Raw genomic sequence first — 14,903 nt, 5'->3', positions numbered from 1 at the left:
GATCCCGATACAGCGGTGAGGTTAATAAAAGCGCATTGAGGTAGCATCGACGCGATTGCCTTTCGAAGTCAAGATGCCGGCCGGCAGAACCTCGAAATGCTCGCAGAAATTAATGGCCTCTGCAGATCTCGTTTTCAGATGTAATAGCTTGCGGTTCACTGAAAAAAACCCCGGCCGTGAAAACCGTATCCTTACGCGCTATAGTAAACATACCGTCCGCGTTCCGGGCTCAAAGGCCGGAAGTTCCAGGCGTAGTACCTGGAGCGGAGCGAATCGAAGCTACGGCTCCAGCACCCGGAACTTTCGGCCTCTGAACCCGGAACGGACGGTACGTATATGTAGCCCGTGACTTTCTGTGTTTTTAAGCCAACTTTAGCATTGAATGTCTACATCGGAAGTAATAAAGCAATGGAATAGAGAATTTGCAAGTGTCTGAAATTTTGAGGATTTCATGTTTAAAAAGAAACTATTGAATGAACTTAGCATGAGAATATCCTTGGTTTCTACAATGAACAATTATTGAAGAGATACAATAAAGATCAAATTACCTTTATCTGCTAAAAAACATGTATAGATGGGAAATGACGTCTGATGGCATCACAAAACGGTAGATTTCATCACTTTTAAGCTATTTTCTTACAATTCCCATGTAAGAAAATTAATGAAAAACACTGCGAACGCAGCTCGTTAAGGACTATCAGATGCAGCAATAAAAAATTGTCGTGCAAATACTCTATTCCTCTAACAATGAGGACCATGCGTTTATTTTTATGAAACATTCGTGCGTTTAATCACATCATTGTCTTCCCTTTAAAAATCACCAAAAAACACCGTGCATCCCAGGACAAAATATAAGAAGTAAAGAAAAGTAGTAACTCACAGCTAAGTTAGTGTTAGTAATGGTAAATATTGGTGAAATAGAGGGAATGATTTGATAGTGGTTGGAGCGCACATTTTAATCTTAACCTCAATCTAACTGAAGATTAAATTAAATCTAAAGGAAAATTTCAGAGCAAAATGATACCTACTAACCGGCAGATGACTTGCTTGCCGCTTCAGTTGGGCGATGGTTGATGGATTGTACGCCATATTCGCGAATACCATTCTCTCTTCGTAGTCGTACTCGCAAAGGATTTTGTTCTCGCAGAGGTAAAACCTGTCGCCTACACAAAACCTGGAACACAAATTTAAAATTCAACCATTAAATTTCGGTCATATTCCTCATCATCGAGTTCAGGGTGCATATTTGAAATACATTCATTTCAAAATTGATGATTGTTAATTAACATAGATATTTTCCCGAATATTTTTTCACCAAGAAAAAATACTTCTTAACAAAATTAATTAATTTAAAAAAATAATTTTAAAAAGTGTGAAGTAGATAATTGATAAAATTGTTGCAAAAATAAAAATAACCATTCTTGTGTAAACGTGTGTAGGCTTGGGTCAAAATTAATCGGTTCAATCGTGAATGAATCAACCCTGTATCCCATGTCACTTATGAATCCCACTTTAAGTAAAGTTAGGAGCCATAAATAAAGCTCCATAAACAGAGATCTTCAGCGTCGAACATGTAGAAGCCAATATTCACTCAAGTTCTCAGCTCCCACGAACAGCAAGACTACCGCAAGTTCGAATTTCTGTCGATTGATTATCGAACCTGAATTGATATTTATCCATGAACTTTATAGGGAAGTGATAGAACTATTTCGATCGGGGCATTCGATAAAGTTTCGATAGCCAACCAACGGATGATAAGACCGATTCCATCTCGTCCTCGATGACGCCCTGCAATCTCAGTCACAGCTAAGGCGGCTCAACTTTGAAGAGCGGCGCATGTTCGCCCATAGAAGAGTCATATGAGTGAGTTATGCATATCCATCCGCCCATCATCCACATTTACAGCTTTCAGCGCACATTAGCGGCAACAGACTTCCTCGACAAGTCCGCTGGAGAGCGCCACCAACACCCTTGCTATTAGTCAAATTCGGCTCCCGCTCCTTAGACTCCTGACAAGGTTGCCGCCTCGTGCACAGTGGCGGATCGAAGATGAGTCGGAGGGGGGGCATTTGCTGATGCCGACCGAGTGGGGGGTCTGGGGGACACTCCCCAGAGGAGGAGGATTCAAGAGGCCCTCCCCCGGAAAATTTTAAAAAAAATTGATTGCACTAGATTGCACGTTATACACTGCTCATAACTTGGGATAGTGTGGCTAGTCAGTTAGGTCTCGATACTCGAATCAAATCCGATCAGAGCAATAAACTATTACTTTGACGACTGTTGGTCACCATGCAACATTCTTCTTAAATCAAAATTGGACAAGTTTTATCAAAATGGAGTGCCATCATTCATAATATCTTGCCGCGCAGAACATTTCTGACATGATATCATTTGGAAATAATGCGAAATAACGAATTTTAGACTGATGACTCCCGTCACTTAGATGGGAATCGGTTCCGGACTTTGATCGTCTATCGAGGCCTGCCGGCGGATTGTTGAAATTGATGGACAACGCGATAGACAAAGAAGACATAGGGAGTATGGAGCGATACTACTGGTTGAAATGGATGGTTCTTACAATTAGACTATAAGGGGGTGGATGATGGTCTATATAACCATAGGGTCTCTCGTGGGTTGCCGTTAGTTAGTCTATTACCAACCTCCTTTGTCCATTGCAACCACCCGCTGTCCACCAATAGGATCCCTCCAAATCCTTTTTGTCTTCTTTGTCTATAGCTTTGCCTATCAATTTCAATAATCGACCTGCTGTTGCGGCTAAAGATCTTTCACATCCAGGAGACCCATAACATCTGAACGGTCTTAACATCACCATCAGGGAGTGAAATTATCATTCCCCTCGATAAACTATCAAATTGATGTGGACAAATCTGGAGGATCCGGCAACGCGATCGCTGGTTGTAATTGTCAAAGTTTAATTAGGCGTAGGAATAAGTTAAATTGGTGAAGTTATCTTGGGCGAGTCAGTGTGAGGGCTCCCTGCCGGTCGGGACTGGGGGATTAAGAGCTGAGCCCAGGGTCTCCTCCTGTCGCGCTGAAAAGACAACTGCAGCTTAACTTAATGTCATTCACCGACAGTGTTATATCCTCGCATGCATTATCCTGTCCCGCCCTGGCCCGTTATCTGGCCCACATGCTTAAACAGGGTGACTTGCGTCCCGAGAAAGGAGCGCCATACAGCTCCGATTTCAGACCCTTCAGTCCAGGATGCCATGCTAAGGAAGAACGACGTATGAACCCTCAGACGTTGCCGAATTGCCTTCGAGAAAAACTCAATTTACTGGAAAAATTTAAATATTTCCCCTTCAAATTTTCAAACAATTTTGTACGCAATTCAACTAAAATATCTGAAAATTTCAAGGGAAAATATGCTTAAATTGCGTCGAAAGTACATCTGTTGTCAACGGAAATTTGGCAACTCTCGAATGTTCATACGGCGTTCTTCCTAAGCACGGCAGCATACAGCTCCGATTTGAGACCGCTTCAGTCCAGAGATGAGTACTGCCATGCTAAGAAAGAACGGCGTATGAACATGCGAGAGTTGCACAATTTCCCTTGATAAAAAGTGTGTTTTTGATGACACTCATGCATATTTTTCCTTGAAATGTGCAGATATTTTGGATTAAATTGCGTGCAAAATTGCCTGAAAATTTTGAGGGGAAATATTCACAATTTTCCTAGTAAATTCGGGTTTTATCGAGGGAAACTTGGCAACGTCCTGAAGGCTCATACGGCGTTCTTTCTTAGCACGGCAGAGTACATTACTTTCGTTTATGGTGTCTAGAATTCTTTACTACACTCATCTCTTGATTTTTTCTGATTTTGAGTTTATTCCTTAATGCGAACCCGAAGTTTTGTCCCACTTCTCAGGATGTGCTTGAGAAAAACTGAACAACTCTCCGATATGCAAATCGATTTTTTTAGCCAACGTGCGTTAAAATTCAGCATAAAGCTGATATCTCAATACAGAAGGAAAAGGCTCACACACAAGCTGGAGGGCTGAAACGCGTCTGCAGTTGCCTTCCTGAATGGTTGTTATTAGTGTTGCACCAAACAGCGTATCTCTTTGAGAGAAAATCGTGCTTATGTGTGAGCCTTTTCCTCTGTACTGAGATTCAGCTTCATGCTGAATTTTAACGAATGTTGGCTAAATAATTCCAACATACTGTCTTACGACCCGCGCGTCCACCGCAATCAGTTTGTGCAACAATTTTGTAGTTAAAAAACTGTTCGACATGTTTCAATGTAGATTTTACAATACAAAATTGCTGATTTAAGCACCCCGTGGTTAAATGAGCTTTCTCCTATTGTAAAATGCACATTCGAAGCAAGTCGGATATATTATTTAACGATTTAATTGGATTGCATTCTTGCAAAAGGAACCACTAAGCATGCAATGTGCGAAGATATGCAACGTGCTTTTGTCTTGGAGGAAACCGCCGATTATCCATTAATAGTTCTATTTACTCGCTAAAACTGTAAATTTAGACAAAAATGACGCATCTAGATTTCATAGTTTGACAACGCTTACCGCAATTCTAATTGCAAAAGATGAAGGTGCACAATCTTAGCAGCATTGCAATGTAGTGGTCCTTTTTGCAAAATGCAATCCTAAATCAGCGAATCCATTTTTTCCGTGTGACACGAGTGACTGATCCATTAGATTCAGTTGCACCGAATGGCAACATTGTGAGGAGCACTTGATCCGGAATCTGGGAATCTAAGTGAGCCTCAACACGGCGATTAGCGGGAGTGGCGCGTTCGGGAGCGTTAAGCGTTAAGCGTTGACTCGGATCGCGCCTCGACGTCGGCGGCGTCATCGTCGTTTCTTTAATTCATTCAAGTCAAGGGCGGCTTAATGAAGAGTGAGCTCTGAAGGGTTGTCCCACTTCATCCCCGGGGGTGGGGGTTGTCGCCTCATATGCGACTCCAACTCCGCCTGAAACATGTTGACATTCGAGTCCCGGTCTCGAGGTGCCGTGCTCACCCTCAGCTCTCTCAAAAAAGGCCCAGCTCATTTCTTCGTTTTTCAGACGGAAGCATCGATACTACGTCTCAATGTTGCAACATTTTCATTTTTTTCATTTTCATCGTTATTTTTATCAGGGAAGCTCTAATGGAGAATTTGCAGGTGTCTTGAATTTTGTGAATTTCATCTTTAAAATAATACTGCTAGGAAAACTGAGTGCGAGGATACCTTTGGTTTCGAAATTGGACAATTATTGGAGAAAATATGACTAAATAACCGAATATGGTAAAATACATGTGTTTTTGAATGGGAAATGCCGCCAGATGACGTCATAAAGCGGCAGGAAATCTATATATCTTCAATTTCCTATGTCAGAAAAAAATTATGAAAAATGCTGTGAACTCAGCTCATTAGGTACTCTGAGATGAAGTAATAAAACATTTGCATGCAAATTCTCCATTGGAAATTTCACCGAATCTCCTTCTGATTACACGGAAAAATCGGCAAAATTTTAAAGAGAAAAATCTCCGTCATGCATTCTTACTCGTTAATGTAAAATCACGGAAAGGAGCGTTCATAAATAACGTGACGTACTTTTTCGGCATTTTTGAACCCCCCTCCTCCACCCGTGTAACGCTTTTGTAACGTAGGTCCGTATCCATTAATACGTAAGGACAAAATGACGTAATGCTCTACTCGATCCCTCTCTCCCACTAGAGTGTTACTTAAATTTATGGACGGCCCCTAACGCATAACGCCTGTGACGCGAAGCGGTTCAGGGTGTAAACCGCGAAGTGGTCGGGGGGCGTATCCTCTAGTTATATCAGTATAAATTTTTGGAAGACGCAAGTTTTGATTTTTCCTATTTTCATTACAATGGAGAATTTGCACGCAATTTTTTTATTGCTTCATCTGAAAGTGCCTAATGAGCTGAGTTCGCAATATTTTTCATAATTTTTTTCTGACATGGGAAATTGGAGAAAAATTGATTTAAAAGTGAGAAAATGCGCCGCCTTGTGACGTCATCTGGCGGCATTTCCCATTTAAACACATGTATTTTAGCAGAATCGGTTATTTTGTCATATCTCCTCTAATAATCGCTCAATTTATGAATCAAGGGTATCTTCGTGTTCAGTTCACTCAGAGGATTCCACTTAAACAGGAAATTCATCAAATTTCAGACCCTTGCAAATTCTCCATTCTGTTCTTGTCATCTATGTTCGAATACTTGTGAGCAATGCGTTTATAACTTCGAATAATCTTTTAAGATAATCGTCCCGCACTATCGAGTCTGGGACTCAGCGCAGCACAATTTTTTTGACCCACTGACGTGTACTTTAGCAAGCGTTAGGATCAGATGAAAAGAAAGACGGAGTGCTGAGGAAGGGGGTTGCGCAAACAAGGCCGTAGAAAGAAATAACTGCAAAGTGCACGAATCCATGTCTAACATTTCTATACACTCGACTGTATTTCACCAGGACGTCTCGCGCTAGCGTGCCGGCACGCGAACATTAATTATCCTAATAATTCCATTAACTTTTTCTCGCAAACGCCGCAACTCGGATGCGATATAAATTCACTTTCGCCTCGGTTTTATTCATTTAAGGAGAGCGCTCTTCTTGCATAACTGGCCCTCTGACGTAAGCGCGTATCTTGATTTTCGCATGAGCCCCAGAAAGCATTGGTTTTTATGGAAAACAGGGCTCACGTGAAAATCGAGTTATGCCCTTACGCCAGAGGAGCGACGAATTATGTGTTTAGCAAAGAAAACGCGAGATGTATCCCTCGGTCGTGAGCGGCTCAACATGTTGTGGATCTTGTGAGAGAAGGTAAAGCTCTTGGAGGATGAATGCAATTACTCAAAATCCGAAATGAGAACTGTCCCTTTTTAATCCGTTTGAATATTAAAATATTCTTATAGGGGGGTGCGGGGGTGCCTTATACAATAAGAGTATACACATTGTATAAAGTTTTCTGCGGGCTGATTGTTGAAATTGGCAGACAAATCTATCGACAAAGAGGACAAAACGAATATGGAGGGATCCTATTAGTGAAGGCAGGTGGTTGCAATGGACAAAGGGGTAGGTATAGACTAACTAACGGCAACGCAACCCACGAGAGACCCTTTTGGAACCCTTTTCCCCACGGGAGTCCATCATTTTCTCCCTTAGTCGAAAGGAGCCACCAATTTCAACCAATAGGATCGCTCCATACTCTTCATGCTTCTTTGTATATAGCTTTGTTTATCAATTTCAAAAATCGGCCCGCTGAAGGCTTTAACGATAAGAAATGGTAAACCCAGATCAAAATGACCTGAAAATAAATTATATTTATTAGAGCGAACTCTTTACTTCTTTGCATATAGCTTTGTTTATCAATTTCAAAAATCGGCCCGCTGAAGGCTTTAACGATAAGGAATGGTAAACCCAGATCAAAATGACCTGAAAATAAATTATATTTATCAGAACGAATTCTTTACTTCTTTGTCTATCGTTTTGTCTATCAATTTCAAAAATCGGCCCGCGGAAGGCTATATCGATGAGGCAATGTAAACCTAGATAAAATTGACCTGAAAATCAATGATTTCATTAAATTTATAAGAACGATGAAATAATATTACCGAAATTGTGCACACTTATTCTCCGCGAATACCCCCTCTCTTTCTTCTCTATTACTCTCGCGATTCGTCCATGCGTGACTTCATATTTAAGCTCCGCGAGACAGTTTTATTGCCAGCGGAGTGGAGGACGGTGCACGCGCCCTGCTTAACCGCACCTCGCTCTTTTCATTTGCATAATTAAGTAATTGTAGTTAATCGTAATTATTATTACTTCGTTCGCCTTTAATTACTCGCCTGGTTTTCTCAAAAGCCCTCGGCGACTTCTGGGGCACTCTCAAGAACCGGCTGGTAATGAGGTATGATTTACCTTCGCCTTAAAACTGATTTATCTACACCGAAGGTACAATATTATAGATCACGTTGTAGCTCATCTTTTGGTGCTAATTAAATTTATAAGAAGGTGTATTCTCCCGGCTTGCTCCAAGAATGAACGTGCGACACACTTAAACAGTGAAAGTCCGCCATAATTAAGGCACAGACCTTATGCCCCCAAATTTTTCGCAAAAGAAATAAAATTAAGCGAGAGTTGGACCCATTTGGACGAAAAAATTTATGTTCATTTGAGGTTTTAAGAAAGCACTTATCCGTTATAGATTGCCGATAATAATTCGGTGATATAATTTTTGAGTGGTAATGATTTGCAGATTTCGAAAATAACTCATAAATATATGTTGGAATTTATTGTTAATCTACGACAGAGTTCCAGAAGTGAAATATTCTCATTTTTTTGATCCTTGATTAGGGAATGAAACTTATTTCATCCGATGAAATCCTATAAAATCCTATGGAGAATTTACAGGTATCTGGAGTCAGGTGAATTTTATGTTTAAGATTAAACGGCCAAGAGAATTAAGCACGAGGATTTCCTTGGTTTCTAAATTGAACAATTATTGGAGGGAATTTGAGAAAGTAAACTAATCAGCTAAAACACATGTGTTTAAATGGGAAATGCCGCCTAAAGGCGTCACAAGGCGGCACATTTTCTCACTATCAAATTTATTTTTCTTTTATTTCCCATTTTTGAAAAAAATTATGAAAAATACTGCGGACTCAGCTCATGAAGCACTCTCAAATGAAAGAAGAACATTTTTGTGAGCAAATTCTCCATTTGACAAATGCCAATTAATACAGGTTATTATCAGCGGTTAATTTGCGATGTACCTATCAAAAATACCGAATCGCTGATATGTTGAACCAATAGCAACGGTTGAACGAAGCGTCGATCAGTCTGCCTCACGAGTCTCTCTTACTGACTCTCGCTCTTACAATTCGTCGCTCCTCTCAGTTATCACTGGTCTATATAATCGATGGTGCCTCGAAGTCGCCTATGGGCAATCGGACGAGGTTCCCGAAATACTACGTTCCTGGATCAAACGGCAAAAACTTTCCAGTTCGTGACGGTTTCCGACGATAACCTCAAAGTCCCTGGGCGCAGCGACTCCGTCTCCGATCCAAGTTGCGCCTTCATTCCGGCGAACCGCAAAATCTTGCCAACCGCGATCCTCCGTTCGATTGGGGCCGTCGCGTCGTCATGGGCGGCGAAATGTGCTGATTCATGTCTAAGCTATTTGGAAAAGTTCGGAGCTTGGCGCCCCGGGGCGGCCGGGTGGGGGGGCGGGGGGGGGGGGGGGCACATAAAAGGAAACCCGCGAGTGATATCAGTAAACAATTGAGGTTGAGGCGTGAGTCGCGGAGCCGGGGGTGGGGGGAGGGGGGCTGGAGGAGATAAGAGCGCCCCGCTGAAGAGGAGTTGAGGAGCAAGGAGTATAAGCGTCTCGATAACGTCTTATGACTGATGACTGTTGCTTTTCGAGACTTAAACGTCTCTTTTAGCCGTGTCCGCTGCGTTGTCGAGTTTGGTGTCGGGTGGAGTCCCTTCACGGTGGGAGTTGAGACGTGAGTGATTCATTCCTGATTGGCTACCGTTTTCCAGCACTGATCGGTTGCTATTGAGTCACGGATGGACCACTAGACAATGTACGAATTTAAGCATTCTGACGCATGTTTCGTCATTAGAATTTCACGTAGAACACGATTCTTGATTTCTTGCATCAAACAATACTGAAATCAACTCCTAACTATGATTTGAACGTTTTAATTTTACATTGGCTCCGAGAAATTTGAATTGCCCGGTCACAAGAAACACAATTCTCTACGTGAGTCAAATTGGTCAATATTTCATCTTCTGGGGAGAAGACAAGGCATGGTCATCAGGATTAAGAGAACAGGTGCGATATTCTCTGTCTGAGAACCATCCTCGAGCAAACAGATCGGCAACATTCTGTTTCCCTGCGCGCTGTGGATGCGCCCTTCGACACGCAAGCTCCTCTCATCTCTAAGCCCTTACTGACAACAGTATTTATTTAATAACATTTATTTCCGGAAAAACAGCGACTGCTCCTCCCAGATCCTTGCTGGTATGAGACTATACTCACTCTCTCTTTATCCATCCTAACCGCATACTTAATCGGATCCTTTGAGCGTAAGTAGAATTAATCCTTGAGACCATTATCTGACTCTTCCAACCGCAAGCATTTAACTGCCAGAGAGCACAGGCCATTTCCATGGCAGTTTCTTTAAGCAACACTCCTCTGTATATAATGGAGATTCGTCTCATTTACATCGTAATTTTGGAAAAGAGGGAAGGAATAACATCTGGACTTCATTTTGTAACAAGAAACTGTACTATTTCTGACCCTTCTGTAAAAGCACCTATCCGTATGGGGGGAGCTAATAGCACATACGTGGTTTCTAAAATTAGCTGAAAATAGTAGTTCCTTGTCGCAAAATGTAGTCCATCTATTTTAAGGGTTTCTTCAGAAGGGACCACCAGACGAAGTATGAAATTAAGCACCTCGGTACATTTTCCCTCATCGGTCTTATCCGCTGACAGGGGTGTCTACTAAAATTTAGTTTTGGATTTTCATGATATTTTCCTGATCCTTCAGACGAGCTCTCCTCGCATCTTTTGCGCAATTGACACTCGTTTGATTCATATGATCAGCATATTTAATAAATTCAATCAAATTTTTGAAGAACGCTTGAAGCACCCATAAGTTCCTGATCTACGACCGATTTTCCTTATTTTTCCTGATAACCTCGAATTTCCTGACATTTCCCATAAGTATACATAACTCATTCTTCACACAGGTAACATTCTTCATGAGTAACATTTCCAACATAACACACGCAAATAAGTCACATTTCTTCATAAGTAAGTTTAATTCTTACCCTGTTTTGCGGCATTTTTTTTTTTATAAAATGTATTTTTTTGAGATCATACTCACGATATTTGTAAATATTAAACTCGAATTGCTGTACAAGGTACCCAGGAACCATTTAGCATTGAGTTTTGGAAAAATCCCACTTTCAGACTGTTCGATATTATCTAGGATGATGCAGAGGCTTAAAGACAACCCTCAAAATCAACTAGCAAAAATCATATCTGTCTCCCAGAGCAAGGTAATGTAATCAGAGTCAAAAACAAGAAATCAGAAGGAAAAGAGGAGGAAGAGGTCGGAGGATGAGGAAGCGGAATAAACGTCACGAGATAATCATATATCAAGGGGGAACAACTGTGCTTGGGCCACGCTACGTGCGGCAATATTATGTGGAGGAACACAATAAAAAGCTCGTACTACTCGCCATCGTTGATGATAAAATAATGGCCGGTGATGTATTGCGGAGCAATCGATTCTCCTGCAGCTTCCCGCAGTGTTGAGAAATGGACCGAATGCTGCCGCGCCAAAGATGGAAAATCTCGTGGAATTTATTTTTTTGCGTGAAATTTCACGACATTTTTGGAAACTTTGGGGGATGTATTCAAGAGGCCAAGAAACGCCTAAAAACAGTGATTCTACATTTTGAAATTGTTCACCCCGAGCCTGAAACATTCACATGTTGCAAATCGACGGTGAAACTACCAAACCACGTATCTCGGTTTGCGACGTCGCAGACTTCCTGTCATACTTTATTTTTTAAATGAAAAACTACTCTAGTCTTGAAACTTCCTGTGATTTTTCCTCTTCGTGCGGAGAAAATTCTGTGAAAATTTCAAGGAATGATATTGATTTAGTCTACTTCAAAAAAATAAAATGCGAGCGTAGATTTTTAAACACCGCAAACGAGATACGTGGTTTGGTAGTTTCACCGTCGAAATGTTCTCGTTTGGTTCAGAGGTTACAAATCATAAAATTCATCTAAAAATAGAGAAAAAAAAGCATTGTAGCCATCAAATTACCATACATTCTCAATTCGGGCCTCGCAAGCCCGGGTTAGTCATTCGTGTAGGTAAAAACGGTCAGTCATCTAAGGGTTAAGAAACGCCTAAAAACAGTGATTCTACATTTTGAAATTTTTCACCCCGAGCCTGAAACATTCACACGTTGCAAATGTTCTCGTTTGGTTTAGGGGTTACAATAAAAACACACTAAAGTACAAAAAACAAATGGGTGTACAAGGCTAGAGGAGACATAAAATAAACCAGGACGTTTCGGACCAATTACATGCCCATTCTCAACTGGAACGGAACTAAAAAAAATGTAAAAACACGAGGACCGTTACGTTATTTAGAGGTTACGTTACACGGCAAAAAAATGATATTGCTGATTTAACAATTTTGTAGTTAAGGAAAATTGTTCGAAATGTTTCGATGTAGATTTTACAATACAAAAATGCTAATTTAACCACCCCAGTGGTTGAAGTAGCTTTCCATTATTGTAAAACGTACATTTGAAACATGCCGCGCGGACATATGTTTTAACAATTTAATTTTTAAATCAGCAATCCATTTTTCACCGTGTAGGGATTTTCTCTCGAAACTCCCCTTTGTGACTCCTTCCCTTCCAGCACAGCACCACAGTTGGGAAGCGCAATACTGCCGCAACAACAGGAAGACCATTTGAAACGCGTCCGGATCTCCGAGGGTTCAATTCAGACTTAATTCCGAAAAAAATTAACGAAAGTCAAATTTTGTGAAATTTATTCGAGCCTTCCGAATTTCATGCAAATTTCAAAACGCGAAATTTTTTTCTCTATCTCTGTGCTGTGCTAAGGAGGAACGTCGTATCTACATTCGAAAGTTACCAAATTACCTCGGAACAACATTTCTTTTTGAAAAAATGTATGCGTATTTTCTCTCAAAATGCTCAGATATTTGGACCGAGTTTAACAGAAAGGAACCAAGCCACATCAGCTATCGCTAAATTTAACTGGGCGATACAATTTGTTACGAGAAAACGTTTGTGTGGATTTTTTTGAAATTTCTAAGGTATTTGCTTCAAACGATGGAGAATTTTCACTGCAATTTGCACGAAAATCCGCAGAACCGTTTTCACGTAAAAAATTAAATTGCTTAATTTTTGGCAATAGCTGATATGGCTTGGTTCCTCTCTGTTTAACGCGATCCAATTAGGCCTCATTTTTTAAGTTCTCTCCAGAATATGTGCGATATCTTTCTGGCAGCACAGAGCGGAGCATTGCGAGTTCACGCCACGCGCCATCGCGCCTTCAATTTTGCAAACGCAACACGGACATCCATCAAGTACGAATAGTTGTATCTCTGCGCCGTCATCAACGAGCGTCATTTCCTTCTACATTTATGTAATGTGCATTGTGTTGAAAAGATTACGAGACTCCTACGACGTTGTTTAAAGTGATCTTCTTCTTCTTCTTGCGTTTCGAGGAATCGTGTGTATTTTAGGAAAATGATTTCACATTTCCTCGAGGATTATGGTTATTTTCTGTTTAACGCGGTCCATTTTAAGATATTAAAAAATCGCTCTATTTTCCCTTCGTCTTGTTTTTCTATCGCTATGGCTATGTCTATCAATACCAATAATCAGCTACTTGATTCGGAACGCGGGAGCGACGAGCGGTTAATCGGTTTAACGGACCACCTCAACTGAAAAGTCGCATCACTCCACTTTAAGACGAGTGAGGGGGGAGTGAGGGGCCCCTCCCAGCCCCCCGATCCCCGCCCCCTGCATCGCGACTCGCTTACTCACCGGATTACGCCCGACGGAAAGTTGCGAAAGAGGCGAATATACAAAGCGATAGGCTTAATTAAGTAAGTCAATTATATAACGATGAATATTCAGGGATTTGACTCAAAATAATCAAGTTTCCGTCGAGGAGCCGCGTCTTTTTCGCGTGTGTATTCGATTTGCATGAACGGAAGTTTCTCTCCTTGAGATGTGTGAAAATCCCCCCCCCTCCCCGCCCCTGTTCGCGCGGGGAACACTCCGCTCAAGTTGTGCTTTTCTCAACAACCCCCCCGTCCCCTCCTCCGTCGGGGCCGCGTTTAAAATACCCCGGTTTATTTTCAAGTGAATAATTCTCTATTAATGTAGATACAACTTAACTCATTTAAATATTTTCTGCAGCAGTTTGTTTAATTTATGCATAAAAACACGTGCCCGATTTTCTCATGTGGATCTTCCGTCTGCCGCCGCTGTCTCCTTACCCCCTCGCTTTCCGCCCTTCCTGGCTTCGTTGTAGGGCGAGTTTCCTGTACGACATATGCGCCCCTGTTCGGGAGGGAGGCGATAATTAAAACGTGTGCTTTGTTCCCCGGTTTCGAGCTTCTAATCATACTCTCCTTCGATCCCTGATTTTACGAGGGGTCCAATCTCGACTGCGGAGTGTCAACTGGCTGAGATTGGTGTGATAACTCTGGATTAAACCAGTGGGAAGTACACAAACTGATTGCCGTAGACGCACGGGTCGTAAGATAGTAAGTTGGAATTTTTAGCCAACGTGCGTCAGAAATCTAGAAAACTGGAAATCTCAATACAGAGGGAAAAAGCTCATATGAGCACAATTTTCCCTCAAAGAGATACCTGTTTGGTGCAACACAGTCTCGGTCTGGTTTTCACGACCTCTGCGAGCTGGGTAGCAGAAAATTCAGGAGGCTGCGCTGCACTGAGGATGGGCTCAACTAGACCCAAAACGCGTCTGCAGTTGCCTTCCTGAATGGTCGTTGGTCGTAATTAGTGTTGCATCAAACAGCGTATCTCTTTGAGGAAAATTGTACTCATATGAGCTTATTCCCTCTGTATGGAAATTTCCATTTTGCTGGATTTTTAACGCATGGTGGCTAAAACATTCCAACTTACAGTAATAAGTTTAAAATGCCACTTTTATGAGAGCGGGGATCAAAGGAGGAATAAGGAAAAAACTCAATTTAAAAAAATGAGGAGAATTTATCCAGTACAGAACGTGACATTACAGGGTAATACAAAATGAAAGGAGGAAATCCAGTAAGGGTGGGTCCAAAAACGGCCTTTATCGATACCC

The 14,903-nt window shown here is 41.5% G+C and overlaps 1 protein-coding gene across 6 annotated transcripts in view; it reads right to left on the bottom strand.

Annotated features, from left to right (window-relative positions):
* The window catches only part of LOC109030060 (LIM domain only protein 3), a 249,357-nt gene that overhangs the window by 31,324 nt on the left and 203,130 nt on the right, over nucleotides 1–14,903 (bottom strand). For 4 of the 6 annotated variants that reach the window (XM_072301324.1, XM_019040824.2, XM_072301325.1 and 1 more), the window contains one exon: nucleotides 1,033–1,174. In XM_072301324.1, the coding sequence (XP_072157425.1) occupies nucleotides 1,033–1,174 (142 nt within the window). Of the gene's footprint in view, nucleotides 1–1,024; nucleotides 1,175–14,903 lie in introns of all 6 variants that reach the window. The other 2 variants (XM_019040848.2, XM_072301326.1) reach the window with 2 other exon arrangements.

Source organism: Bemisia tabaci, chromosome 6, assembly GCF_918797505.1.
Source record: "Bemisia tabaci chromosome 6, PGI_BMITA_v3".
NCBI classification, from domain to species: Eukaryota; Metazoa; Arthropoda; class Insecta; order Hemiptera; family Aleyrodidae; genus Bemisia; species Bemisia tabaci.
The sequence above is the reverse complement of the archived record's forward strand: the minus strand, read 5'-3'. Positions and strand labels throughout refer to the sequence as shown.